Genomic DNA, 27,123 nt, shown 5'->3' with positions numbered 1-27,123 from the left:
AAGGGTCACGTTCGTGTACAAGGTATTCCACATATACAATACAACTGTGAATTTTATACTTGGCGTCAAGGGAAACCAACACAGAGAATCCTTCACGCATCGTAAGCGACCCTGCCGCCGATCAGAGCGTACGGGTAAGCGGCTTGATAAAAGTTGACAAACGACGGTCTCGCGAGCCTCGTCGGGCTCGCCCACGACGCTCCGAGCACGACTCGGTGTTTGTCGTCGTGGAAATCGCTCGAGTAGCCAGGGTACAATCGCGATCCGACAAAACCGTCCCAGGGGGCCAAGATCGTACTGGTCCATTCCCACACACCTCCGTTCGACGCTGGTATTTTCGAGCCGTCTCGAGCGGGGCTCGCGAGTTTCGGAATCGTTGCGTGCAGGTTCACGAGGCCGACGTTCGAGAGCGGCTGGTCAATCGGGTTGTGCTCGAAGAACAGCGCAAGCTCGGCCTGAGTAGGGAGGCGTCCTCCTTTCATCTGCAAAGACTCGAATACAAGCCTGTCAGCGTTGTGTCATCGTAGCTCGAGAGCACCACGAGTGAGCGGGACGCACCTTGGCAAACTGCTCGAGCTGAACTGCACTCGCCGCCACCGGCCACTCTTTCGCATATTGCATAGGCACCTGGCCCCACAACGTTTTGACCGCAGTGCGGTCCTCGGTCCAGCTCGCGGGTACGAGCCGAGCTTTGTTGTCCGGTTCCCCACCGTCAGGGATCGACTCGAGCCAGTCGAGATACTGTCCGTTCGTGATGGGTAGAGCAGCGATCTTGAAGGCCGCCACTTCCAGAGAGCGAGAAGGGTTTTCACAATCCCAACCAAAGTCGTGCTTGGGATCGTGCGGCTTCGTGTCGTCTTCGGCTTCGAGGTCGTCGTGACCGATGGAAACTTGTTGCTTCTCGAAGGAGATGATCGCGTCTCGGGCGTCTTGGCCGAGCTGATCGCGCTCGTGGGCGAGCTGGCGAGAGTCATAGCGTGCGAGCGAGGGAAAGTCGGGGATTGCGACTCCACTCGGTAGATTGAGCTCCTGCCGATGAAATCGCTGGTCAGACTTGTTCGAGAGTATAGCGTAGGAAAAAGGCCTGAGGACTCACGGTACATGCTTGGAGGCAGATGTAAACCGAAGTCTCAAAGTGCATCCTGTTCAAGCACCAGATTTGTATGAGTTGCGAAGCAAGGGCAGAAAATCGAAAGATACGCACATTTCGTGCTCAAAGACCATCTGAAGAACTCGAGCCAGTTTGCGTTCCCATTTGCCCTCGTGTTCCTCGTAGACCCTTCGTACGCGCTCGCGAACTCGCTCTTCGTACGCAACAATCTCGTCGAAACTCGGCCAATCTTTGTCCGCTTTGGGCACCTCGCTGTGCCAATGTCCAATCTTGGTTTCGTCGTCGACATCTGGATCGATCCCGCGTTCGAAGATGTCGGCAAAGTGTACAGGTTCAGTCAGAGGCTCATTCAAGTGGCGCGACAGGTGAATGTCGCGGAATGCCGGTGCGTGACCGACGTAGAAAAGCGGAATATGCCTCAGTGGGATCGGCTTGCGAGATCGTAGGGAGGGGGTAATGATTTCGTGCTACGAGGTTCAGTGTCCGAGCTGTCAGCTACAGAAGCTTCAAAGTGGATTATACGGAAAGGCCTTTACCATTAACCAATTCCACGCTTTGAACATTTCCTCCCAATCGGCGAGACTTGGGGCGGAGTACTGGTTCTTGCAGCTCGAGACCGATTCAATTCCAAGGTACTTGGCTGCTGAGAGCGATGGGAAGAAAGTCTGGGGCTTCTCAACCAGGTAGAGGGAATGGCGGTGCGAAGAATCGGTCCAAGTTTGGACGAGGCGCAAGCCAGCGAGGTGAAAGAGCGCGAGAGCCTCAGCCCGAGTGTACTTGTAGCTCACTTCGATCTGTAACAGTCTGATGTGCTCGATACGAGTTGTCAGTGTGCGGGTAGCCAGAGTCGACGCCAGCCGTAACTCACTCTCCCTCTTCGAGCACGACTTGGTCTTTCTCGGGAATCGGAATTGAGACCTTGTTTTTCGCACGAATGTACGCCTCGTGACGACCGAGCACCGCATTCCAGCGATTGACATATTCAAAATTTGCCGCGCACAGACCTTGGCCCGACTCGAGGTTGGGATGAAGGGTCCTGCCGGCGACATCGACACCTTCAAGAATGAAGTCGCGAGTGACACCCTGAGTCGAGCGGAGTCACAACGTCAATATGAGACTCTGCGAGGCGAGATCAGGGTCATGAGGCTCACATCTGGGTCATTGTAGGCGACTTCGATCTCGGGTCCGTTGTCGCAACCGTCGACTCCAATCAACATGGTGTCGCCCTCGGCGAGGTCGATGCCTTTGAGGAATTCGACGGCTTCTTCCCTCGTAAAGTTTCCGATCGAGCTTCCAAGCCACAGGATGGACGTTTTGCGCGCGACCTCTACCTCGCCCTCGTTGACGGGAGCGATTCGAGGCGAGATCGAGGGTTCACTTTCTTCGTCAATCGTATCGGGTAGACGCTCAGGCGATGTGATGGGCGAAATGTCGGGCGAGACGAGCCCATCCGAGGGTCGGCGCAGGCGCGCGTTTTGTTCCTTGAGGTACGCGAGACCCTCGTCGTAGGTCGCATGCAGTCCCGAGACAGATACGCGCCGAGTCTTTGAATGATCTTGAAGCGAGGTCGTAACTGACTCGCCCTCGATTGAAGCGAGCGAAGTCAACGTCGAGTAGAGAGAAGCGGCTTCGAGATCGAGCGCTTTGTACTCGATCGATTCGAGGGGTCCGTTCTTCTCGGTCGAGTCATCGCGAGGTTTGAGAAGTTTTGCCATCGATCGGATGAGATGGCGGGTCTTGTCGAGCGAACCACTGCCGAGCTCGACCGCGAGTCCTGCGGAAACCGGTTGTACCATCTTGGGCTCGCCCAACCCTCCGTTGACTCCGTAATTGTGCAGGCCGACGGAAGCATCGCCCCTATTGATCCGCATCAGAGCCAATTATGAGCTTACCACAGCAAGGCACGCTCGTGCGGTTCAGCAAAGAACTTTACCATTTCTCTTTCTTCAAGGACGCTCCATTCGAGCGGCGTCGGGACTCGTCTTCGTCGGACGGTTCGTCTCCGTTGGTTAATAGCGATGTCGGCAGACCGAACATCCTGCATGCCTAGTTCGAGGACGTAGAGAGGGTCAGCCCTGTTGCGCGAATGCGAGGTTGGACGAGGAGCACCGTGCTCACGATCTCGTCACCATAGCGCTCGAGTATCTCCTTCTCGGCTTCGAAGGGGTAGTACGCCTTGGTCTGCGTAATTCGCTCGTAGATTTGCAGCCCCTTCTCCGAGTAGAGACACATGGTGGGGATCGTCCGCGAGAATGCGAACTCGCGGTCAGCAGGGGTCGGACCTGGTACCGTCGGTTCGCGAGTGCCGCTCAACCCCTTCACAATGTCGTCCTGCAGTGGATCGACGGGTGGAGAATCGCTGAACTCGGAAGATGTGGGAGATGCGGGGGCAGGGGCCGTCGACGGCGCAGAGCCATGCCGCAGTGACAGGACAAGCGGAGGTGCCTGCTGCACCTGGGTAGTCATGGTTGTGCTTGGGTCCGACATGAGGTATGCGAGCGAGTATTGCGGTAGTGCGAGAGGAGGGCAAGCCGAACGCCGAGGTCATGTGGAGAAATGAAATCACAGCGCGTGCGGCCGCAGCGGTCGCGATCAAATCGTCCGATCTCGCTTTGAGGGACCGCGCACACCTGTGAACACCACGAGTGGACAAGTACACGCCTAGCGTCAATTAACAGCAGTAAACCCCACAGCGGATAAAAAGGGAGAGCCGAAAATCCACGGAGAATCGCCAAAAAGTTGATTTGCCCCCAGGGTGGATCGAACACCCGACCTCCACATTCCGTACTTGAAGCGATACGAGTGTGGCGCACTACCACTGTGCTATACGGGCCTTGATGACGTGCCCCACATTTTATGTCAATATAAAACATGACATCGTTGAATACGAATGACCGAAACGCCGAAAGAAGCTTCCGCGAAATCTACTTGAACAATTCATAGCGCTGCACCTTTCATTATGCGGACCACTGAGCCAAGAAGTACAGAATGAGCAAGTGTCGATTTTGATTTGTCAGAAAGTCACATGTAAAGGGCACTAGCGTGGTACCAGCTAGCTGGCTTGTAGTCGAGGTGCGTCGTGGCGCATAGTAAACGAGCGCATGAGCCCTGTGTGTTACGGGCGCGCCCATTCACATTCGCAGGGCTCGCGTCCCCCTCAAAGGGCTCTTGTTGAAGTGCCTTCTTTTTCGATTTTTATTTTCTGCTCGGACCCTCCCAGACGCTGGTTCCTTCCTCGTCTTGGCTCATCGGCCCGTTTTTCAGGTCTCAAAAAATCAGGGCTGTGCCCTTTTTTCAGCCGTTCGCCACCAGAACCCGCTACAGCACTCACTTGCCCTCTTTCTTTCCGTTCACTCACTCTTTGCCGTGGAAGTCTTCCCCGTTCCCGATCCCGTACCATCAAGATGAAGCCTATCCCTTGAAAGAAGCTATCACCGCCGTTTCAGCGCGTGTCGAGGCACGCTCCTTTCGTGTCGTTCAAGTGGACGACATACGAAACAACGAAACGGCCTCCGAACTGAAGGTCTAGGCCATCACCGCCAACGAACTGCACGCGTGGCAACACGCCTGCTGTATCCTCGTCCCAACTCAGTATTGTCTGTATTGAGCGTGGCTCTCCAGAGTACACCCGCGAAAATTGCCGAATACCTGCACACCGTGGCCACCTGCTCGCACCCCTTCTCCGATTGTCGTCACGGGCGCCCACTACACATCACTCACAAACGCGAATAGGTCCACCACCATCTGCGTCAGCGTAGAACGCCAACAAGAGGAATGGGAACTTATACGCCTTGCCTTCCATCGGTCTTGGCCAATGCACACTTCCCGTCCGAGCGGGCTTAAACCGTAGTAGAAGGCGGCGGCCGGAGCAAACCCCGCGCTGAACGGAAAGTGTGCATTGGCCAAGGACCCATGGAAGGCAAGACGCATAAGTTCCCATTCCTCCTGTTGGCGTTCTACGAAGACGCAATCGAGAGCCCTGGGAAGGTTCGTGTAGGGGCACGGTGTAACATTGAGGGCCGCGCTTTGAGCTTGCGCCCTTGCCTGACCGCGTAAGACCATTTAGCGATCGACGAGTTTGCGGCCGTCTAGTTGTATCTGATACTGAGCTGAGGTTCCATTGCACAATCGTTATTATCAAGCGGGTGTAGGGCCTCTTAGTGGGAGGACTAAAAAGAGGATCTGAGCAAAAGAATTGCCCCCAGGGTGGATCGAACACCCGACCTCCACATTTCGTGTCTAATACGAGTGTGGCGCACTACCACTGTGCTATACGGGCTAACCCTTGATGCGCCCTGTGGGTTACATAGCGTATATGTATATTAAAACTATATACACTACGGCTGCTGAGTCGATCCAGTCTTGACGACTCAGGACGCGCCTGTTCTCGACACTGCAGCTTGCAGTACGTAAGAAGGTAGAGTCGAGGCGGATTAGAGAGTAGCGACCGCGACTGGCGATGGGGGGTCGCGATTTCGCGAATTTCCCGAAAGACGCGTCGAGAAACGCGTGAAATTGTGCCGTCGCCTCGACTGTCCTTCTCCTTCCTCCCACCTCACTGTTCTCCCTCTTCTCCTTCCTCTTTCTTCACTGTACCGCTCGAACATCTTGTCGGTATGGCATACGTCTACAAAGTACGTCACGCTCCTCCTCACACCCCCCAGTCTGAGGATATTCATTTTGAGGACGCGTCTTGCTTACACAATCCTGCCTCTCTCGCTTTCCTGCAGCGCGGTAAGCCTGGCTCCGACGCTCGAGTTCGAGATCGAGTCTCTCCCCTACGACCACCGATGCAAGCTGACTGACTGACGCTCGCTTCGACAGATGGCCGTCGCGAGTTGGTCGCTTTCGACAAAATGTACGCTCTCGTCTCATCCTCGTGCCGTACAGACTGCCTGATTGACACCTACTGTGCGGCATCAGTACTGCGCGCATCAGCAAGCTCTGCTATGGCCTCGACATGAATCATCTCGAACCGATCGAGGCGAGTCGCGCGCGACGCGTCTACTCCCACACCTCGGCCTCGACAAGCTGACTCTCGCCTTGGACCCTCTAGATCACGAAGCGTGTCATCAATGGCGTGTACCAAGGTGTCACGACCGTCGAGCTCGACAACCTTGCAGCCGAAACCGCCGCGTACATGACGACCCGGCATCCTGCAAGTTATCTTCACCTGTCCTTCTCTCGCTCGCGGCGACAATCTAGGGCTTCTAAAAGCTAACCATCCCGACACGTCCAACAGGATTATGCGATTCTCGCTGCTCGTATCGCAATCTCCAACTTGCACAAGGAAACGAAAAAGGCCTTTTCGTCTGTTATCGCCGATCTTTACAACTACAGCACGTCCACGCCTCTCAAATTCAGATGAAAACATACTATCATGCTGACTCTATCTACTCGTATGTCCAGTCAACCCGAAGAACGGTCGACCATCGTCTATGATCTCTGAAGAGACTTACGAGGTCGTCATGGCGAACGCCGAGAAGCTCAACTCGTCCGTCATCTACGACCGAGACTTTTCTTACGTGAGGCTCTCGTCGTCGCCGGTGTTCTTGAATGTATCCGCTGACTTCGACATCCATGCGTTTGTACAGAACTACTTTGGTTTCAAAACCCTCGAGCGCTCTTACCTCCTCCGTATCGACGGCAAGGTCGCCGAACGTCCTCAACACATGCTCATGCGTGTCGCGGTTGGCATCCACGGCAGCGACATTGACCGAGTGATCCAGACGTACAACCTCATGTCTGAGCGCTACTTTACGCACGCTTCGCCGACGCTGTTCAACGCGGGTACCCCGCACCCTCAACTCTCGTCGTGTTTCCTCGTCACGATGAAGGACGACTCGATCGAAGGCATCTACGACACGCTCAAGACGTGCGCCCTCATCTCCAAGACGGCCGGAGGCATTGGACTCTCGATCCACAACATCCGTGCGACTGGATCGTACATCGCCGGTACGAACGGCTACTCGAACGGTATCGTGCCGATGCTTCGGGTGTACAACAACACGGCGCGATACGTTGACCAGGGTGGCAACAAGCGACCGGGAGCGTTCGCGATTTACCTCGAACCGTGGCACGCCGACATTTTCGAGTTCCTCGACCTGCGCAAGAACCACGGCAAGGAGGAAGTCCGCGCGCGCGACTTGTTCTTCGCCCTCTGGATTCCCGACCTGTTCATGAAGCGCGTCGAGGAGAACGGCGACTGGCCGCTGTTCTGCCCCGCCGAGGCACCGGGACTACACGAGGTTTACGGCGAAGAGTTTGAGGCCCTGTTCAACAAGTACGAGCAAGAGGGCCGCGCGAAGAAGACGATCTCTGCTCAGAAATTGTGGTACGCGATCCTCGAAGCGCAAGTCGAAACTGGAAACCCCTTCATGCTCTACAAGGATGCTGCCAACAGTATGTCGTCGCACTCATTCTTCCTATTCGTTGCCTACAAGTGCTGTGGCTGACCCTCGGATTCGCGGCATTGTCTACAGAGAAATCCAACCAGAAGAACTTGGGTACGATCAAGTCGTCCAACTTGTGCACTGAGATTATCGAGTACTCGGCACCGGACGAGTGCGCTGTCTGCAACTTGGCATCAATCGCGCTCCCCTCCTTCATCAAGGACGGAGTGTACGACTTCCAAAAGCTGCACGATGTTGTCAAGGCGGTCGCTTACAACCTGAACCGAATCATCGACGTCAACTATTACCCCGTCAAGGAGGCCGAAAACAGCAACATGCGCCACCGTCCGATCGGTGTCGGAGTGCAAGGACTTGCCGATGCGTTCATGGCGTTGCGCCTGCCGTTCGACTCGCCCGAAGCGCGTCAGCTCAACCTCCAGATCTTCGAAACGATCTACCACGCCGCGATCGAATCGTCGTGCGACATGGCCAAGGAGTACGCCGAGAAGCACCCGGGAGAAGACGGCTGGTACCCTTCGTTCAAGAAGAATGGTGGTGCGCCCGCGTCGCGCGGCGAGCTTCAATTCGACCTGTGGGGTGTGACCCCGACCGATCTTTGGGACTGGACTGAGCTCAAGGAGAAGGTTGTCAAGCACGGTCTCCGCAACTCGCTCGTCTGCGCGCCTATGCCGACCGCTTCGACGAGTCAAATCCTTGGGTTCAACGAAGCATTCGAGCCATACACGTCGTGAGTGCTCTCTTGCGCGACCTCGTTCCAGATTTGAAACTGACGAATATATTATCGGGTTCCTCTCTGCTAGGAACATCTACACTCGTCGTGTGCTCGCGGGAGAGTTCCAGATCGTCAACCCGTGGTTGCTCCGCGATCTTGTCGACCGAGGACTGTGGAACGACGCCATGAAGAACACGATCATTGCGCACAACGGTTCGATCCAGAATGTTCCCGGAATCCCTGAGGACCTCAAGCGTATCTATAAGACTGTCTGGGAAATCTCGCAAAAGACCGTTATCGACCTCTCTGCTGACCGAGTAAGTCTCTCGCCCGCTCCTGCCACTACGCAAGACAATACCTAATTGCACTCTTGATTATGAACAGGGCGCGTTCATCGATCAATCGCAATCTCTCAACATTCACCTCTCGTCGCCGACGATGGCCCAGCTCACGTCGATGCACTTCTATGGATGGAAGAAGGGACTCAAGACCGGAATGGTGAGGAATTTCTTTCAGTCGCGTCTTGTCCTCGGAACCCGCGAGCTTACGTTGCGTTTCGCATCTCAGTACTACCTTCGAACCCGCGCCGCTGTCGGAGCGATCAAGTTCACGGTCGACCAAGCCACGCTGAGTGAGTTTTCTTCTCTGCGCCCTTACAGGATGCAGGCGACTAAACTAGATTGTGCTCGTTTCCCTCTCGGCAGACTCGGCCAAGGCTGCTAATGCCAAGACGATCAGCGCCGCGCCCACTGCGCCTGCGCCTGCGGTTCCGACAACGAACGGTTCGGCATCGTCGATCCGCGACCTGACGAACGGCATCTCGCGCACGTCGATCTCGTCGTCGCCTGCGAAACCGACGCCCGCACCTCCCGTGTCGGTGCTCGAACCCGCACCGGTTGCGAAGCAGGACGGAGACGACGAGGACATCAGCTACGAGGAGGCAGTGCGACGACGTGAGGAGCGAGAATTGGAAGAAGCCAAGATGCTCTGCTCGATAGAGAACAAGGAGGCTTGCCTCAGTACGTCAATTCTCCTTTCTCGTCTGTAAATATCAAAGAGTCGCTTCGACTGACCCTGTTCCGCTTTCCTCCGCCACAGTGTGCAGCGGTTGATTCTTCGGTCCCGCGAGTTCTTTCCCTTTCGATGTGCCGTATAGCTCCTGTTCTCCATGTACCCTTTTTCTCCTCGTATCTTTGGCTCTTCGCCTTGCGCGCGCTCTCTCTTCACAACCTCGCAGCGATGCTGTTAGTAGGCCCCGTATAGCACCACCTCCATCCTCTGCCTTGTCCTTCCGTGACGCGGATGTTTCGCTTTTCCCATAGTACACGCTGTAACCCGTACATTGTTTCGCACATACTCGAGATGTACCAGTTGCGAGAGCGAAGGTTGCAACTTCGTTCGCGTCGCGCAGCGCGTCAGCCGTCGACGTCGCGGATGTGTTTCATCTATCAACCTCGCAGCGACACCTTCCAATGGCTACCGAACTACTCGTGACAGGATTCGTACAGTCTCGAGGTCTACATTCCAAGCTCGTCGCGACTCTGGGCGAGTTGTGCGAACGAGGTGAAGCGTTCTCGTTGAACGAACAAGTGTACACTCGCGGTCGTCGCACAGGACCAGTCCCCGCAGGAGAGACTCGGATTCGAGTCAGGTCCCTGAGATCGTACCATCAGCCCACCACTTGGTGAGTCTAGTCAGCTCGAACAGGGGGTTTCGGTTCCCACTGCGGTGTATCTGACATTAGGGTTACTTTGGATCGATTGGAAAACAGGTCGTTGACCGTGTTGCACAAACCTGAACCCGTCAGAACTTCACCTCTCGCATTACAGTACTCGGTCAGTGAAATCTCGGTCGAACAAGGCTGTCGACCGGACGAACTCGTTTCGGCATTCGGATTCGAGCGAGTCTCTCTTTCACTGTCTCTCGACTGCCTCACGTGGTGAAACTGATCCTGACCCAGGATGGCTGCGACACTAGGACGAAAGAATTTGAACTGTGGAAACGAGGAACAAAATGGGAACGTAGTGGAGTCTCGATCGTAGTGTATCAACTCTACCCGGTTAGTCACTCTTTCTTTCGTTCCAGCGTCAACAAGCTTCTCGGAAAGTTATTGACGCCCAGAGGATATTCCTCCTGTAGGATGATTTGACGAACGAACCGTTGGATCCAGTCACTTGGATCGTACAAGCTTCGATTCGATTTGCTCAACCTGGCCCGACACCATCTCAACCACCCGCGGGTGCAAGTGGTAACGGGACCGGGACGAGGAGTTCGACCCCACTTGGATCCTCGAAACCTGACACGATCTCGGGTCAGGAAGAACGCGATCGATCTCTCGCCGCACTCGAACGGATCAAGAAAGCTCTCAAAGGGGTTGTCGACCTCAAACGATTAGAATAGACATGTACAGTAAAGACGCGAAAGAGAGGAGAAAACAACAAGGGACGCGGGAAGGCAGAAGAACTACAAGAATCTGTCGACCGAAGTTAGAACGAAGCGAGTACCTGTTCGAGGTTCTTGCCATCGAGTTTCAGTCCTTGGAATTGTTTCAACCGTTCAATCATCTCGAGTTTCCATTTCTGTTTCAACTTGTCGTAATCGGGAGCATCTTGAGGCAACTCGATCCCGAACGAAGTCGAACTCGGTACTCGCACCTTTGTTGCGGCAACGGTTGGAGGTTGTCCTTTCCCGATCGCCTGGGAAGGTTTCTTCTTGAGGTGTTTCGAGTTGCGCATCCGACCCGAGGGATGTTGATCTTCGACTTTGGAAGCTTCGTGACGATCCATCAGATCCCAATCCCCTGCGTCGTCGTCGTCTTCATCTTGATCGTCATCGTCTTGATCGTCGTCATCGGAGGCGACAAACTGTCCCAAAGGACTGTCGTTCAAACTGCGCACGACGATACTCTCGCCTCGTCGAGGTTTGCGCACGGTCGAAGTCGTCGTGACGGTACTCGTCGAAGCAGAAGTGCGTCGATTCGCGGCTTGTCGATAGACAAAGTTTGGAGCAGTGTCTGATGCGGTCGTGGTCGAGGGTCGAATTCGGAGAGACCGCCCTGTCGTCGTCGTCGTCGATAACGAGGTGGCAGGTTTGCGACTCTGTCGATCGGAAGAGAATCAGAACGCGACTCTAAACCAGGAACAGGAATGAACGTTTCCTCCCTTACCGATGATGCGGAAGGTTTCGTCGAGATTAGGTTGCGAGGTTTCTTGTTGGTCAGAGTGGCCGACGCGGCAAACAAATCATCCGTCTCGTCGTCGGTAACAGTCAGGTGCCTGCTCGTAGGAGAGACGGCGCCGAACCGTTTCCTATGACACGAACGAGGAAAAGGTCAGTAAGAAACGCAGATCGAAGGGGGATTTCCGCGCACCGTTTACGAGCCGATTGTTCTACGGTGCTCATGGGACGCATGGGCACATGTTCGCGCACGAGCGAGTTGAGAGCGCGGTCGAAATCGGCGGCAAACTCGGACACGAACCGACCGAGTGCGAGCTGGTGGAGTTTCGGGTCGAGGCTCGCGATCGAGTCTTGCCAGTGTCGTTCGACGGCTTCGAGTCGCTCGCTCGACTGCTTGCGAAGGGTCTTGAGGAAGTGAGCCGATTCGAGTTCAAAGTCTTCTGACAGCGCGACGCAGTCTGCATAAGTCAAGGACGCGTCCTCGGGAGCATCCATGTGGAACGCCAACGGAGGGGCGGTCTTAGCCATCGAGAGAGAGGTGAGTGGTGGGTGGACAGCAAGCACGAGAAACGCGTTCGAACCGCGTAGAATCCACCTCAACATTCTCACCTCTCCTCGCCTCGACCCGACCATGGCACGCGCGAAAGGATCCGAGTCACCGCGTGGATCGAATGCTGGTCGTGCGCCTCGCCTCGGAGTGCTGCAGGCGCACCAGTCTCGTGCGCGCGAATCACTCGGCGCGCCTCCGCCTCCGCTCGTCGTCGAGAGCCAGCGCTACGAGGAATGGATGAAGATCGCCACCGACAACAAGATCACGAGTACCAACACGTGGAACCTCGCCCTGATCGACTATTTCCACGACATGAGTCTCCTCCGCAACGGCGACGGCGACAACTCGATCAACTTTCAGAAGGCTAGCTGCACCCTCGACGGGTGTGTCAAGATCTGGACCTCGCGTGTCGATTCCGTCGCGACCGAGACGGGCAAACTCTTGAGCGGACTCGGAGACGAAGTTGCGACTCAGAACGACGACGACGACGATGACGACAACGACGATCCTGAAGCAGACGGCGAAGGGTCGTCGAACAAACGCACCAAGAAACGCACCGCGAGAGCGACCGCGACTTTGGCCGACGACTTTGCCAAGATTCGCGTCAAACAGTTCGACCTCGAGTTCACCGTCGACCCTTTGTTCAAGAAGACTTCGGCCGATTTCGATGAAGGAGGTGCTAGTGGCATCTTGATGAACCACCTCGGTTGCGACGGCAATATGAAGGTCGTGTTTGACGCCGGTGACGCGAAACTAGAATGCGACGACGACGAAGACGATGCCGTCGAGCCCGAGGACGAAGATGAGGAAGGGATCGACGTCGACATTTCGAATCTGCGAGGTCAATCGACGCTTGTGCCGTTTGGATAGAAGCTTGCCACTGACCTCTGTAATTGTGTGCCTATCGCAGAGAAATGCATCCCGCAAGGCCTCATCAGTCTCGAATCGATGCACCTGACTCCCTCCCTGTCCTCGTTCAAGTTCTCGGCAGACCCGAACTCCTCGCTCGTACTCGACCTGCTCGACTTTGGATCACACTCTCCGGCCGATGACAACGACGACCTTGGCGGGCCTCATCCCCACGACGACGCTGATCAGAGCTTTGGCGGATTCGAACCGAACGATTTCGGAGGAGGGATCGACGATGATGCTCAAGGCGGGGAACGGTTGCCGCAGTTTGATCCGACGGGCGAGGTCGATTTCTTTGCCGACCAGTTCTCGCCGCCACCGTCCCTCCCTACGACTACAGGTGGAGGAATTGGCTACGGACAGGTCGAGTCGTTTGACCCGCGGCGGACTGGAGACCGCGATCTGGTCGTGGCCATGTCGAACGGCACCGAAACGGGCGCAGGGGGTCCAACAGACGACGCCGACAGCGCGGGGTTGTTTGACTACTTTGATCACCGAATGGGCAAGAAGAATTGGGCCGGGCCGCAACACTGGAAGATGAAACGCAACTTGAAAAAGGGTAAACAGCGTCTACAACCCTTTCCCGCGTGCGTCCTCGAGCGGGTGGGCTGACTCTCCACCTTTTTGATGTAGTCGAGGACAACGTCGATCCTTCAGCTCCGTCTACCAAGAAACCTCGCAAGGAAAAAGTGCCATTCACCCTCGATTTTTCACAAGATCCGCCACTCTCGAAAGAAGAAATCTTTCAACCTGCAACGACCAAGGCTTCAATCTTGCTACCACAATCGAAACGGCAGCACAAGGAACAAGATGTCGAAGATTACACGCTCCCGGAGGATCACAAGTTCACCTCGAACGTGTTGCTGAGGCTATTCCTGAAACCGAAAACCACTGCGAGTCTCTCTCGTCATTTCAAACAAGTACGACCAAAAGTGCTGATGTAGCCCTTTCTCACAGCTCCGGATGAGAAGAAGAGGACCTGTCGCCAAGACATTTGGGGATTCAACCGACCCCAATTCGGACGATGTCGCGTTCTGGGCTCAAACATCCTCAACGCTCCCCCAGGGCGCCCACGGTACCACACTACCTCCGGGAGTAGGTCAACACGAAGGAATCGGTATCTTGCCGCTAGGACCCGATGGAGAAGTCGATTACGGAGGCTACGACGGGGCAGGTGACTTTGATGGTGAGGGCTCCTTCTCGATACTCTTGCGTGGCCCGTTCGAGCTGACACTCGTGCGAATTCAGGAGGAGGCGAAGATGATTTCCCCCCACCGTTCGATACCCAATGGCTTCAAGCAGGGGAAGACGGCGACGAGGAGGAAGAGGCCGATCCCGTCTCGGAAGCCGAACAAGACCTCGCGGCGCTCACTCTCGGACAACTGAGGCGGGTCAAACCGGAGCAAGTCAACTACGCCAAACGAGCGAAACGCATCGACGTCAAGAAACTCAAAGACACGATGTGGCGAGAACTCGAGGAAGTTGCCCTGCCAGTCAAAAAGGTGAGCCAGAACCCGTGAAGGCATGATTGGCTATCGCTGACTCTGTGCGTGAGCGTGTTTCATCATCAGTTCCCGACTTCGCTCGTGTACGAGCCACGAGCGCCACCTGAAGAACTCGTTCTCTCTTCCGACGAGGACGACGAGGCTGAACCGCAAGACGCCGCATCCGTGCGACGGCCGACCAAGAAGGAAGCGCTGCTGCCAGTCGTGTCATCGCTGCGACGGTTGTACCCCAAGGACAAGATGTCGGAGATCTCGACGTCCTACATGTTCATTTGCCTCTTGCATCTCGCAAACGAGAAAGGACTGCGCATCCAGACTCCGAAGAACGAACTCGAGGCAGGAGAGGACGAGGGCAGTGCGGTGCGGAAGAGTGTGGGAGGGTTGGAAGCCCTCAGGGTACTGAAAGAGGTTGGAAGTCACTAGGTCATCAGTTCTCGGTATCTGTTCGTCTTTCTCTCTCCAAGTCTGTCTCTTTCCACTCTTGTGCAGAACAGAGCAGACCACTTTTCTTCTCGCGATCTTCTTTTTGAAACATTGGTTTCCGCGGTCACCCGCCAAGTTCAAGCTACACGTGATGGGGTTTCCCTCGCTGCGTCGAGTTCGGCTTTGAGTTTCTTGCTTCGCGCTTTCGTTGCGGTCAACCTGCGCTGCAACTCAGAATATTCCGACAAATGTGCAGACTGCACCATACAAACTCCGTGATCCTGAGCAAGTGTTCCGAGGGCGAGGAAAACTTTGATAATTCTGCGAGGACTCACGCGATGCAAGAGAGAGAATCGTAACCGAGCGACGTAGCGTTTGAGAGCTTGAACCTTAGGCTGATCGGCTTGGTCGTCCTCGTCGAGCTCCTCTCGCTCTCTGCACGTCGAGACCTCGAGTAGAATGCTTCAGTTGACGCTCCATGAATGTGAGTAGTGAGACTTTGACTGACAAGACTCGCTCGAGAACGAATCTTGTTCCTTCCACAAGGAGGTCAAATAGGTTCGGTTTCGCTTCCAGTAAGGCGGTGACGAGACGTTCAGATCGGATTGTACGCTGGTCTTTCGTCTTGCTCTTTCCCTTGATTGCAATAGCTTTCGCACTCGGCAGATACAGGAGAGGCGGGATAGAATCGGTAGCAGGAGAGGGTGAAGGCGAACGGGTACTGGAAGGGGCAGCATGCGGGGTTTTCTTCCTAGATTTCTTGAGAGGAGGCGAAGGCGGAGAAGCAGACTCTTCCTGACTGAGAAGCACAACTCGGACAATCAGATCACCTCCATAGGCCGGCCGAGAGTGGAAGAGCAGACACTCACGCAAGGGGGTTCGCTCGTTTCTTTCCTTGACTCGACTTTTTCGCTACCGTCACCTTATTCACTCGTTTCTCGGTATCATCAATCGTTCTGGGCTGCAACTCGGTGTCGACATCAGGCACGGTTTTCCTCTTCTTCCCTGCGACATCAAGCTTTGTCGTTTTTCCTTGTTCCTTCCGCGGCTTCTTCGGTGCAGTAGTGTCATCGTCTGCAGTAACATCATCCGACTCGGTAGGCACGATTGCAGAAGCAGGTTTCCCCTTCTTCACGGCAGTGTCCTTCTTCGGATCCGCTCCACGGTGCCCCTGCACGTCCTTCTCCTTCGAAGAAGAGATTTCGCTTGCTGTAGTCGTGCCCGTAGCGACCGAAGCAGGGAGAGGGAGGCGAGGATCAGCTGGACCGAGAGGTCGGAGTTTGCGTCCCTTTGTTACTAATGCGACATCGTCTTTGAACGGGTTGTTTGACACCATCTTGACCGACTGAGTTTGATTAGCGTCATGTTCGATGCTTTTTGAATCTGTCGCCGAGTTTGTAGCTTGATGGCGTGTGTCCAAGCACTTTGTTGTTCCTTCAGTAGTTTCGGCCCGACGCAGTGCTGCACGCGGCACTCGTCCTCGTCTCGGTTCTGGCACGCACTGCAACTCGTCCACTTTGTCGAGAGTCACACGGGAAGTTGATGGCACTTGCGAGCTCGAGTTCGGGTTCAACTGTATAGATCGAGGCACCTCTTGCTGAGCTTCCCTCGTTGTCGAGCTTGTTCCGGTCTTGTCGATCGCATCTGCCCGCTGTCCTGAGATCTCTCGATGCTTGCGCTCCTGTCGCGGCCTCTTGGGCGACAGGCTCTTCTCCCTCGGAACCGCATCCTTGACCCGCTTGTTGTTCTTCTTCTCTTGGCGTTTCCCTCGATCGATCTGGTCGGCTCTGACCTCGAAAGGATTCTTGATCGCCGCTTGATTCTGCATGCGGTGATCGACGTTCCCTCCGAGTGCCGAGGCGATATTGACATTGCCTCCCATGAGTTGCAAAAGGCTTGAAGTTCCACTCGCCTTGTGCTCCTCGATCATACGTCCAAGAGATTCCCATTTCCTATTTACCCCATGCAAGGCGAGAATGCGAGATGAGACAACACAAGACGAAAGTCAGTCGCGAGGACAATCTCTGAATCCGAACGAGAGAGAAAGAGCGTACGTAGTCGTGTTCCTGAACCTCTTCTGTCGTGCTTCGTCTCGCGACAAGGGTTCGGGAGAGGGACGAGGAGGAGACGTTGAATGATCCTTCTCGTTGTCGGCGTCGCGATCGATCGCGGTTCGACGGTGCGGGTGGACCGGGGATGAGAATGCAGGGATCTCGATCACCGCTGGAGCAGCGGTCGTCGAGGCAAAGATTGACATGGCATGGGTCGGCGACGAGCAAAGCGAGAGTCGAAACGCGTACGCGCGCGATGGGCACAGATGTCAAGCTAAGGACTGTCCGCCAATTTGTATCAAGGCATGGTTGCAATGCAGAGGGGTCGACGCCCAAATAGAACAACAGAGTAATGAAATGCATCTAAAAGCGAGACAGACTGATCATCACCTGATCCTCCTCATCCTCCTCTTCCTGTCCCGCCTCAACTCTCCCTGTCCGAGGGTCCTCCAATCCTCAATGTCGATCTCGACATCTTCGTCCTCGTCTCGGAGTTCCCTCGCAATCCTGCCCAACTCTTCGCGGTCCCGGCGCAACTGTTCCAGCCCTTGACCGCTCGGCGGACGTCGGTGTTGAAGCGCGAGGTGCTGCGCCTCTCGTTCCTCAAACGACAACTCTTCCGCTTCGAGATCGTCTGCGTCTTCGTCGTGAGCGTCGAGCAACAACTCTTCGAGCGCCGAGAGCGACGCCGACGCTGCCTGTTCGGGATCGTCCGCAGGATCAAGGTGTCCCGGTCGAGTCGAGATCGAGATTGAATCGTCGACGAGTTCTTCGTCTTCGTCCTCGAGAGAATCGTGGTCGTGACTCGCATGCTCGTCTTCTCGTTCGTCGTGATCGTCGTCATCGTCTTGGTCGTCCTCGTCTTCGAGGTACTCGTGTTCCTCTTCGTGTCCCTCGTGATGATGGTGATCGTGACGAACGAGGTGGTCGTCATCAGCTACGAGCGGGAGCCTCGCCGGTCTCGGTCGATTCTCGTCGCCTCGTCTCCTCGAGCTGTCGTCTTGGTCGAGGTCGGCAGCAGATTCTCCGTGTTGCTGGAACAGTTCTCCTTCTCGATGTTCCGCCGCATTGCTGCTATGGGAGAGAGAAAGTCAGCTTAAACACGAGAACCTGGAAGTGGGCGAAAAACGTACTCGGGACTCGAATGGAAGTGATCTGGACGAGGGTCGTGAGAAGTGTCACCAACCTCTCGATTGTGCACCTGTCTCAACACCTCGTCGTCGTCGTCTGCCTCGTGAGGGGCGGATTCGGGTGTGGGTCGGAACCCGTTTGCGATTTCGACGTGTTCGAGATCGGTCCGAGCTGTTCCCGACGCACGCGTGACGGAGGGAAGGACGGAACGAGGCGCTTCGTAACCGACTCCAAACAGGGACGAAGCGAACAAGACGAGGGCGACCCCAAACACGACAAAGTACAACAGGTCGTGCCACCGTTTCCGGGCCCGCCACGTTGACGACGACGACGATGCTGCTGTGAGTGTGCGGTGGGCGGGTGTCGTCGAGTAGCGAGAGGGGTTGCTCGCATGCTGAGGTTTCGCCGATCCGAGCGGGATCGACAGGTCGGGCGTCTGGGGAGGGTGCGCGAGTGAAAAATTGGGTCGATGGCGCAGGTCTTTGGTCAGGGTCGGCTCATGCCTCGTCGTCGCAGCGTGTGCGTCCCCCACTCCGGATCCGACGATGGAACTCGAACGTCCGTGGGCAGTCGCGGCGGTACTTGTTGGATGCTGCTCACGCGCGGATCGACGGGGGAACGTCCATTCTCGCATGCGGTCCGGTTTCGGGTTCTCCTTGGACGGCGAAGACAGTTGTTGGTCGTCGTCGTCCTCGGTCGAGGTGGGCGAGGTGAGCGACCCCGCCGAATGCGAGACTGGCACGAACGCGTTTGGGTCGATCTGAGTCAAGTGCCGCGACATGGTCGATGTCGGTCGCACGATGTGGACGCGGAGAAGAAAGCGAGGAGGTTGCGCTGATGAGCCGAGTTGAATGAAAGGGAAATGTGATGAGGTCCGTGTCCCACAAAGGATAGTCTCGGGCCCAGATACGCGTCGTTCAATGTGCGAGCAACACTGGCTACGGCTTGAGAGGTGTACAGCGAGGGATGAGCGGGACTTGGGAGCGCAGGGACGCGTCGAGACGCGCGGCGTCAACGTTGCACTCTCTCACCGACTCGCTCAAAGCGTGGCTCGTCGATCCAACAGTGGACAAGCCCACTGCACCCCATGTTCAATATGATATAACGCGACGTCAACCTCTCAGCGAGCGGTTCAAGCTGCTTGACGAATGGCTCCAACCGAGCCCGATCTCTGCTCCTGCTCCTCCCGTCCCCCGAGTACAGGCACGAGGGTCCGCGACGCAAACCACTCCATCGCTCGAACGCACACTCGCGACCCGCTCAAGTCCTCCCACCCTGTCTCGGCCCGACCCGACCCCGCCACCGCGTTCTGTTCGCTTTGCGCCGACCCGCAAGCTCGCGAGACTCTCGAGCCTGCACCTCGCACCAACCGTCGCTGGTAGCCCGTACCGCATCGGCACTGCCTCGCTCGCGATCGGCTGCCCCGAGTCGCCCCACCTCGGAGGTCAGCTCGTCCTCTCGTGCCCAGAGACTGCGTTCAGGTTCACATTCTCTGGCGACGGCGAGCACGTCTCGGCCCATGAGCTCGAGGCATTGTCTCCGCCATTCGCAACGTTCACATGGCAAGATCTAGAAACGAACTCGCAACGATCAACAGCTCGGTTCAGGCGCGAAGCGGTCCGGGCGTATCGCCTCGTTCACAAAGCTTGCGAGCTGATCGCGAGCAAGACTCCTCTCGTGCGTCTCGCTTTTCGAATCTATGTACACGCGCGAGAAAGCCCACTGTCAATTTCGATAGGTCTCGATTTACGACAATTTCCCGACTCGACCCTATGGTCGTGACGAACCTTGTTCGCTACGATGCAAGATTACGGTGTATGCCGATTCGAGCTGGTCCATCTCTCATCGTCTCTCAGGTGTCGACTCGGGATCCGATCGCGCTCTGTTGCACGCCGGGACTGTCAAGCTGGCGGCAGCTACTTTCGAAACCGATGGTCCAGTCACGCTCACGTACACTGTCCCATCGTACCCCGACACTAGCGTCACGACCAGCTTTCAAACTGGAGAACGGATCGAGCTCGTCCTGCAACGGGTTCGATCTGCGTTCCAAGCAGCAGCTGCATCTCCCGTCTCGGACTCGGTCGCGTCTGCCCTCGAGGCCATGCTGCGCATCGTGCTCGAGCGAGACGATCAGGCAGAACCTCCAAACGTCAACTTGGTCCGTCTCGAAGTGTGGGTCAACAAGATGCGCACGCTCGTCCGAGAAAGAGCTACTCTCGAGAAAGGCTACTCCTCGGAGCAGACTTTGATCGACGAGATTGAAGCGCTCATTACCCCTTCTCCTCCTCACGCGAGATTTCGTCAATCCGAATCGGTTCTTAGGACGACTCAGGAGCGCGAACATCGAATGTTGGATGGACTCGGACAGGTCACGCGCACGAGGTTCAAACATGCGGTCGAGTACCGTGTTGCGTTTTGTGACGACGACGAAATCACGATCGAGGTTGAATCGAGTCGAGTTGGGAACACGATCAGGGTCAAGAGGAAGAGGACAACCTACGAGTTGGGCACGGACGAGATCCCTCACTCGGTTCGAGTTCGGGTCAAACTCGCAACTGAACTGATTGCACTCTTTTGACACACGCCAGAAGTAGGATGATGATGACAACAACAGGAGGGGAAATGCACAACCGGTTCTAACGACGCTCGCACCTCGATTCGTCATGCGTGACCTTGCACCCGAGATCGCAGACTCGATTGCCACATTTCCTGCACACGTACTTGCCGCGGTACCCACATACGGAACACATTTGCACGGGCGGTTTCGTCGAAGGTTCACTCGCGATTGTCAAGTAGTTGTACCGCTTTGCCGCTGGAGTGGTTGTTCCCGTCGTAGCTGTTTCTTCTTCCTCATCTTGCAGACCCTGAACAGCAAACTCGTCAGGGTCTCGTTCGAGGATGAAAGCAACAGAGAGAACCAAAGTCACCGATTCAGTCACGAGTTGAGCGAGGTTCTTGCGATACAGCAACAGTTGTCGAACATTCTTTGATCCTTGTTTCTTTCTGCTTCTCGCTGTCAATTTGCAAGGAAACAGATCAGTCGATCGAACCGAGAGAGAGAGAGAGAGAGAAAGAGAGAAAGGGGGTTTCACCTTCGTCAGGTTGTACGGAAGAAGAATCTTCACGTTCAAACGCCTCGTCGTCTTCCTTGTCGACGTGTCCGCCGGCGATCAATGCGGCATAGTTGCCTCCGCCCGAGGAAGGTTCGGTATAGTTCGTGCGTTCGAGATCGTTCAAATGCCGTTGAATCCGTTTGCGAATGTACTCGCTCGACGCGACTATCGCCGAAGGAGCAGCAGCTCGAGTCGCTAGATATGAAAAGCATCGATATCGAGAGTCGAAAGAGAGAGAGACGAGAGAGATGTTTGAGCCAAGAGTTGTCCAGATAGGGAGAGGATCACTGACGCTGTCTTCGATCCTTCTTGCCCACTCCAAGCATTGCTCGTGAATCAGCGACAGGGAGGGAGAGGGAAAGAGAGACGAGTCCGAAGTTGCGCTCCGCTTCTCACTCTCGCACCTTCGCACCTCACCCACTACTCGGTCATACGATGGACGCACAACTAAGACAGATGCTTGGACAGCTCGGAGGCGGAGGAGCGCAGGCAGCACCGGGAGGCGATCAACCGACAAACGACAACGCCGAAACGATCCACATCAGCTCGCTCGCACTCCTCAAGGTGAGCACCACCCTTGTGATACAAACAGTGATCCTCTCGCTCTCAAACGCGAAAGCGAGAGAGCGAGAGAGACGAGAGAGAGATGACGCGCTGACGACACCGACGTCGGCTCGCTCCAGATGCTCAAACACGGTCGTGCAGGAGTGCCACTCGAAGTCATGGGACTCATGCTTGGCGACTTTGTCGACGAATTTACGATTCGAGTGATCGGTGCGTCGTCTTCCTCGACGGTACTCGTTGTTGGTGCTGATTCCGTTCCTCCTCTTGATAGACGTGTTTGCGATGCCTCAGAGTGGAACCGGAGTCTCGGTTGAAGCCGTCGATCCCGTGTTTCAGACCAAGATGCTCGACATGCTGAAACAAACTGGAAGGTGAGCTCCTCGCCTGCCAGTTATGCACTCTAATCGTCACTGACGCTTCATGGAAATAGACCCGAGATGGTGGTCGGATGGTATCACTCTCACCCAGGGTTCGGATGTTGGCTCTCGTCGGTCGATGTCAACACCCAACAAGTCAGTCTCTCTCGCTCTCTGCTGTCCCTTTCGGGCTACAACTGACTCGAGCCATCGAGGTGTCTCTAGTCTTTCGAGCAACTGAATCCTCGAGCAGTAGCCGTCGTGGTAGACCCGATCCAGTCGGTCAAGGGCAAAGTCGTCATCGACGCGTTCCGGTCAATCAACCCGCAACAGATCATGATGGGCCTCGAACCCCGACAGTCTACATCGAACGTCGGACATTTGCAACAACCTTCGATCCAGGTGCGTCGACTCATTCTTGTCCTGATACGCGATGTGTACCTGAATTGATTTTGGTCAATTTCCCCTCTCCCAGGCTCTCATTCACGGATTGAATCGACACTACTACTCGATCGCGATCGCGTACCGCAAGACGGATCTCGAACAGTCGATGCTGCTCAACCTGCACAAGAAGGATTGGACTCAGGGACTCAAGCTGAACGACTGGGAACTCATGAAACAGTCGAACCAAGAGTCAATCTCGGTACGCCTTTTTCTCTGTCTCTTTCTTGTGCAAACATCTTTGTTTACCCTGTCGATCGATCGTGCTCGCAGCGAATGTTGTCTCTCGCACAAACATACACGGAATCAGTCAAGGAAGAGTCGACCTTGACCAAGGCGCAACTCAAGACGCGTCATGTCGGCAAACAGGATCCGAAACGACACCTCGAGGAACAGGTCGAAAAGGCGATGGGAGACAGTATCCTGCAGAGTTTGGGCACCATGTTGAGTCTCGGGGCACTATAGTACCATGTTTCTTTTCTTGCAAAGAAAAACGAGATGAAAACAAGTTACACCAACCCTGCGACTATCTGGTCAAACGCCTTGTCCCGTTGCACTCGCCACAAATCGAACCATTGTTCCAACTGCGTGTCTGACCGGTCCTCGAACGCGGTTCGTAGCATCTCGACAATCTCGTCCCCAACTCGATTCAACTGTTCTACGAGATCTCGTTCGACCTCGTCCACCTCGACTGCGAGGTCGTCCGCTTTCTCGGACAACTGTTTCACGAGTCGGGTCAAGCTCGCCAACCATTCGACCTCGTCAAACTGTCGCGGTAACCGTTCCGCTCGTGTTGGTGTTGTTGCTAATGGTGGAGTTGCCGTGAGCGTCAAGAGTCGTTTGACGAGACCCCGCGAGAGTTTCAACAGGGTCGCGCATCCTTGCACGACCTCCTGAGCCGGGCCTTCCTCCTCCTCGTCTTGTGCTTCGAGAGACAAGTCGTGCAATTCCTGTTCACAATCTTGAAGCAGATTGATCGTGTCTTGCCAACTCGTGCGCACGGCTGCGAGTTCAGTTTCGGGCAGTTCAGACTTGATCTTGTCGACCACTTGCCACAACGTCTTGTGCGATGACAAGAGGTGATTGCGATTGGGAGTCGAGGTCGGGTTCTCGGTTGTGGGCGAGGGTAGGAACGGTTGTGCAGTCGAGAGGAACGAAGACAGCGATTCGAGCGATTCGATCAAGCTCCAGCTGAGGATAGTAGGGTCAATCGCTCAGCTCGTTCTCTCTTTTCTCCCAAGCAGCCGCTCAAAGAGTGTAGGCTCACCGTAATCGTCTCGCAAGTTCACCCTGTTCCTCTACGCCGGTGGCGGACAAGAGTTCGGCGAGGAAGCGCAATTTCGTGACCAACTCTCGCACCTTGTCGAGGGTCGCGAACGCGGCAGTCTCGTCGGCAGGAGGTTTCAGCGCGAGGGTCAGGTTTGTCGTTTGTTGCGACACGAGTGACAGGATCGAGACGAGGTCGCTCCGAATTGTGCTCGTTGTCGGTCGAGGTTCATCGCTGGTCGACGAAGGAGCGGCAGGCGGAGTACGCAGCGACGCAAGAGTCGACGAAATGGTCGTCACGACTACTGGCAGCAGTGCATGCGAGGTCGACATGTTTGGACGACAGAAAATGCGCAAGATTCAAAAGTGAGACTCGTTTCATCATCCAACTACACCGCCCACCACCGACCCTGCGAACCGCACCCAGTCGCAACACCGCATCTCATTCGTGTGCCCAACCTTCAACTCGACTGAAACCAGACAAGGTCTGGGAGCGCGACTCGAGCATGTTAACCGCCTTCTTCAACTGGCTGCGGTCACTGCTGTGGTCCACCACGATGGATGTCGCGCTCATAGGACTGCAGAATGCCGGCAAGGTACTTGACGGTCCCCACGCCCCGCGCATCTTTGCTTCGCATCAGCAAGAAGCATGACCTCATCGCAAACTCGTTTCCTACAGACCAGCCTCGTCAATGTGCTCGCGAAAGGAGAATTCACGAAGGAGATGATCCCGACGGTGTAGGCTCCTCGATGATCCCATCTAATCCAGCTCAAGCTGACGAAACAACTTTTGCCTTCGACAGGGGGTTCAATCTGCGCAAGATTCAAAAGGGCAACGTCGTGAGTTTCCCTCGACAATGTCAATCCTAGAGCTTGTACCTTCTAACAAAGCTGTTGTTTATTCTGCTCGCCCAGACCTTGAAACTGTGGGGTGAGTAGCGATTCAGCAGGCGATATGAACCTGTCTCTTGCTCCCAAAAGACTGAACCTGCTTGCGGGGCCTGCCTCTAGACATTGGTGGACAACCTCGGTTCCGATCCATGTGGGAACGGTACTGCCTCGGCGTCACCTCGATCGTGTGGGTCGTCGACAGTGCCGACCCTTCGACCTTCCCGATCGCGCGCAACGAACTCGCCGCGCTGCTAGACAAGAAAGGGTTGAAAGGCATACCTCTACTTGCAAGTCCACATTCCCTCTATCAAGATGGACCGAGCAACCGCTACAACAAGGTCTCTCCATGTACAGGTGCTGGCAAACAAGAGTGATCTCGATTCTCATGCTGCCATCAACGACGTGATCCAAGCACTCGGATTGGACCAAATTGCGAACCGCGAAGTAAGTTGTTACGCGGTCAGCGCCAAGAACCAGCGCAACTTGGACATCACGGTCAGCTGGTTGCTCAAGCGCTCAAAATGAATCATCTCGTCGAGTTCCTTTTACCCTCTTTCTGTACCTTTTCCTTCCTGTAGTCATGTTGTCTTACTTTTGTCACGCGTCCGCATTGTTGCAGCTCATCTGTGTTGCTCGAGATTACGAGATTGCTTCAAGCAGATCGTGGTATTGTAACTTAGGGGAACGCTCTCACATATACATACAAGCGGGAAAACGTCCCTCATTGACAGCAGATACTACGATTCGGCGAGAGGGAGGGTACAGAACAGTCAAGGCAATGCGTCCACCGGTTCACGTAGATAAGACAACCATGAGCATTGAGATGGATCTCCTGCGCAAAGTGTCCTCCTCCTCTTCGCGTCCGTTTGTCTCTCTATCGCCGCCGAGGTCCGGCCACACGACGATCCTCGTTCTGACCCCGACAGTCAGCCTCTCGCGAAGAGGGGCGCCAAGTGTGCCGATGGTTTTCGCGAGGTGGTCGCCTACGACGGCGAGAACCACTTCACACTCTGCCTGGGGGAAGCCACAAATTCGGAAGCCAGCGGCCTTACATCTCAAGACATCACTTCCATCATTCTTGCACTCGTCACCCTCATCACTGCCGGCGCACACGTCGTATTTGTGGGCACCGGGTTGAGACGCCCGGTGACGGTCCCGGAAACGGGTCAACTCGCGCAGGGAGGGAGGAGGATCGCATTTCGAAAACGTGATCATTGGAGGCATCGAGCTTGAAGTTTCCGTCGTCCTTGACGAGACAGGCAGCTCGACAATCAAGTTGCTCGATTTCTACTCGCAACTATCGCCCTGTAGAAATCGAGCAACTTGATTGTCGAGCTGCCTGTCTCGTCAAGGATACCGGGAACTTCCAGCTGAAAGCCTCCAATGGTCACGTTTTCCGAAATGTGATCCTCCTTCCCTCCACGAGCCAGTCGGCGACCATCCGAAACCGTTGCCGTTGCAGGAGGTCTCAACCCGGTCTCCACAAAGACGGCGGCGTGGGCGGCGGCAGTGATAAGTGTGACTAGCGCAAGAATAATGGAAGTAATGTCTTCGGATGCGGTGCCGCTGGCTTCCGACTTGGTGGCTTCGCGGAGGCATAGTGTCATTTGGTTGTCGCCGTCGAAGGCGACGACCTCGCGAAAACCATCGGCACACTTCCCGCGTCTCTTCGCGAGAGGCTGACTGTCGGAGTTAGAGCGAGAATCGTCGTGTGGCCGGACCTCGACGGCGATAGAGAGACAGACGGACGCGAAGCGGAGGAGGACAATTTTGCGCAGGAGATACATCTCGCTGTGCCAGAGAATCAGTGATGCGTCCGAAGGGCTATAAGAGAGAGGTCATCGAGGTAGAGCTCACGTGTATGAGTGTATCGGTAGTGGGCAGCAGAGGGAGCGGTAAGCAAGATTGGGTGCAAGAGCCGAAGTGCGCCTAACAGAACGGCCTCAGCACAGCAAGCGGACTAGCGTGCATCGTTTGGGCTCTCGCAGCCTGATGCGGTTAGAGCCCCACAGCAAGGTTCGCTCGATTGCATGTATGGATGACACGGAATGCGTCCGGAATGCGCAGCGAGAGACTAGATCTGCAGTATGTCCGAGCGCCGGCACGCGACGCGAGAATAGAACGCGTCCACTCAAACCTCTAGGAATGCCGCACTCGGGTCCATGCATCACGTTGCCCAGACCTTGAAGCGGAGCGCTCGACGCAAGGCATGTTCGAGGAGCCCTTCGAACTCTCGACAAGCTCGTAGTGCCGAGCCGTGTCCTCCGCGAGCCCTACACTAGCGTGATCCTACCAGGGTTTCTTCTGCGCGATACATGTAGTCACGTCGTGGCGCAGGCCAGGGTACTGTACACCACAAGAATTGACCTTGCGAGTCGAATCAGCACCTTGACCTCTTTCCTGCGTCTGGCACTTCCTTCCAAAGCGTTTTCGAGCCTCGTTTTTGCTTTTGACGCGACATAACTTGAGAACTGGAGAACCGGCAGGTAAAATCTGGTGCACGGACGTTT

General features: G+C 55.6%; 12 protein-coding genes across 12 annotated transcripts; 6 read left to right on the top strand and 6 right to left on the bottom strand.

Moving 5' to 3' along the window:
* Positions 1–92: 92 nt before the first annotated feature.
* Positions 93–3,577, bottom strand: JCM15063_001669 (uncharacterized protein; the record flags this gene model as incomplete). The annotated part of the gene is made up of 9 exons (XM_076681525.1): positions 93–482; positions 559–1,029; positions 1,097–1,142; positions 1,205–1,578; positions 1,648–1,915; positions 1,980–2,194; positions 2,263–2,968; positions 3,045–3,157; positions 3,230–3,577. The coding sequence occupies 9 exons, from the start codon at positions 3,575–3,577 to the stop codon at positions 93–95; spliced, it is 2,931 nt and encodes a 976-aa protein (XP_076531351.1).
* A 2,150-nt stretch (positions 3,578–5,727) lies between these two features.
* On the top strand, positions 5,728–9,348 carry JCM15063_001668 (ribonucleoside-diphosphate reductase large subunit; the record flags this gene model as incomplete). The annotated part of the gene is made up of 13 exons (XM_076681524.1): positions 5,728–5,845; positions 5,936–5,969; positions 6,035–6,095; positions 6,168–6,269; positions 6,354–6,450; positions 6,521–6,636; positions 6,706–7,513; positions 7,594–8,251; positions 8,325–8,553; positions 8,621–8,734; positions 8,804–8,867; positions 8,941–9,255; positions 9,335–9,348. 13 exons carry the CDS (start codon positions 5,728–5,730, stop codon positions 9,346–9,348), a joined length of 2,730 nt encoding a protein of 909 aa, XP_076531350.1.
* Positions 9,349–9,708: 360 nt separating this feature from the next.
* Positions 9,709–10,636, top strand: JCM15063_001667 (uncharacterized protein; the record flags this gene model as incomplete). The annotated part of the gene is made up of 4 exons (XM_076681523.1): positions 9,709–9,920; positions 10,008–10,154; positions 10,214–10,295; positions 10,376–10,636. The coding sequence occupies 4 exons, from the start codon at positions 9,709–9,711 to the stop codon at positions 10,634–10,636; spliced, it is 702 nt and encodes a 233-aa protein (XP_076531349.1).
* An 86-nt stretch (positions 10,637–10,722) lies between these two features.
* Positions 10,723–11,941, bottom strand: JCM15063_001666 (uncharacterized protein; the record flags this gene model as incomplete). Its single annotated transcript, XM_076681522.1, has 3 exons — positions 10,723–11,334; positions 11,403–11,544; positions 11,607–11,941. 3 exons carry the CDS (start codon positions 11,939–11,941, stop codon positions 10,723–10,725), a joined length of 1,089 nt encoding a protein of 362 aa, XP_076531348.1.
* A 103-nt stretch (positions 11,942–12,044) lies between these two features.
* On the top strand, positions 12,045–14,800 carry BRN1 (condensin subunit BRN1; the record flags this gene model as incomplete). Its single annotated transcript, XM_076681521.1, has 6 exons — positions 12,045–12,804; positions 12,874–13,431; positions 13,506–13,792; positions 13,938–14,058; positions 14,121–14,374; positions 14,444–14,800. 6 exons carry the CDS (start codon positions 12,045–12,047, stop codon positions 14,798–14,800), a joined length of 2,337 nt encoding a protein of 778 aa, XP_076531347.1.
* A 137-nt stretch (positions 14,801–14,937) lies between these two features.
* Positions 14,938–17,057, bottom strand: JCM15063_001664 (uncharacterized protein; the record flags this gene model as incomplete). Its single annotated transcript, XM_076681520.1, has 5 exons — positions 14,938–15,057; positions 15,136–15,235; positions 15,309–15,599; positions 15,670–16,752; positions 16,855–17,057. 5 exons carry the CDS (start codon positions 17,055–17,057, stop codon positions 14,938–14,940), a joined length of 1,797 nt encoding a protein of 598 aa, XP_076531346.1.
* Positions 17,058–17,237: 180 nt separating this feature from the next.
* On the bottom strand, positions 17,238–18,763 carry JCM15063_001663 (uncharacterized protein; the record flags this gene model as incomplete). The annotated part of the gene is made up of 2 exons (XM_076681519.1): positions 17,238–17,925; positions 17,985–18,763. The coding sequence occupies 2 exons, from the start codon at positions 18,761–18,763 to the stop codon at positions 17,238–17,240; spliced, it is 1,467 nt and encodes a 488-aa protein (XP_076531345.1).
* A 185-nt stretch (positions 18,764–18,948) lies between these two features.
* JCM15063_001662 (uncharacterized protein) lies at positions 18,949–20,560 on the top strand (the record flags this gene model as incomplete). Its single annotated transcript, XM_076681518.1, has 2 exons — positions 18,949–19,659; positions 19,721–20,560. 2 exons carry the CDS (start codon positions 18,949–18,951, stop codon positions 20,558–20,560), a joined length of 1,551 nt encoding a protein of 516 aa, XP_076531344.1.
* A 58-nt stretch (positions 20,561–20,618) lies between these two features.
* Positions 20,619–21,421, bottom strand: VPS71 (Vps71p; the record flags this gene model as incomplete). The annotated part of the gene is made up of 3 exons (XM_076681517.1): positions 20,619–20,995; positions 21,075–21,290; positions 21,388–21,421. The coding sequence occupies 3 exons, from the start codon at positions 21,419–21,421 to the stop codon at positions 20,619–20,621; spliced, it is 627 nt and encodes a 208-aa protein (XP_076531343.1).
* A 109-nt stretch (positions 21,422–21,530) lies between these two features.
* RPN11 (proteasome regulatory particle lid subunit RPN11) lies at positions 21,531–22,921 on the top strand (the record flags this gene model as incomplete). Its single annotated transcript, XM_076681516.1, has 7 exons — positions 21,531–21,659; positions 21,779–21,869; positions 21,931–22,030; positions 22,090–22,171; positions 22,241–22,417; positions 22,491–22,658; positions 22,730–22,921. The coding sequence occupies 7 exons, from the start codon at positions 21,531–21,533 to the stop codon at positions 22,919–22,921; spliced, it is 939 nt and encodes a 312-aa protein (XP_076531342.1).
* Positions 22,922–22,965: 44 nt separating this feature from the next.
* Positions 22,966–24,055, bottom strand: JCM15063_001659 (uncharacterized protein; the record flags this gene model as incomplete). Its single annotated transcript, XM_076681515.1, has 2 exons — positions 22,966–23,647; positions 23,724–24,055. The coding sequence occupies 2 exons, from the start codon at positions 24,053–24,055 to the stop codon at positions 22,966–22,968; spliced, it is 1,014 nt and encodes a 337-aa protein (XP_076531341.1).
* A 173-nt stretch (positions 24,056–24,228) lies between these two features.
* JCM15063_001658 (ADP-ribosylation factor-like protein) lies at positions 24,229–25,138 on the top strand (the record flags this gene model as incomplete). The annotated part of the gene is made up of 6 exons (XM_076681514.1): positions 24,229–24,318; positions 24,402–24,460; positions 24,526–24,562; positions 24,638–24,653; positions 24,734–24,900; positions 24,968–25,138. 6 exons carry the CDS (start codon positions 24,229–24,231, stop codon positions 25,136–25,138), a joined length of 540 nt encoding a protein of 179 aa, XP_076531340.1.
* Positions 25,139–27,123: the final 1,985 nt, after the last annotated feature.

This window comes from Sporobolomyces koalae (assembly GCF_050403365.1).
Source record: "Sporobolomyces koalae JCM15063 DNA, S_koalae_JCM15063T_v1_ctg75, whole genome shotgun sequence".
NCBI lineage: Eukaryota > Fungi > Basidiomycota > Microbotryomycetes > Sporidiobolales > Sporidiobolaceae > Sporobolomyces > Sporobolomyces koalae.
This window is presented reverse-complemented; position numbering and strand designations above follow the sequence as displayed.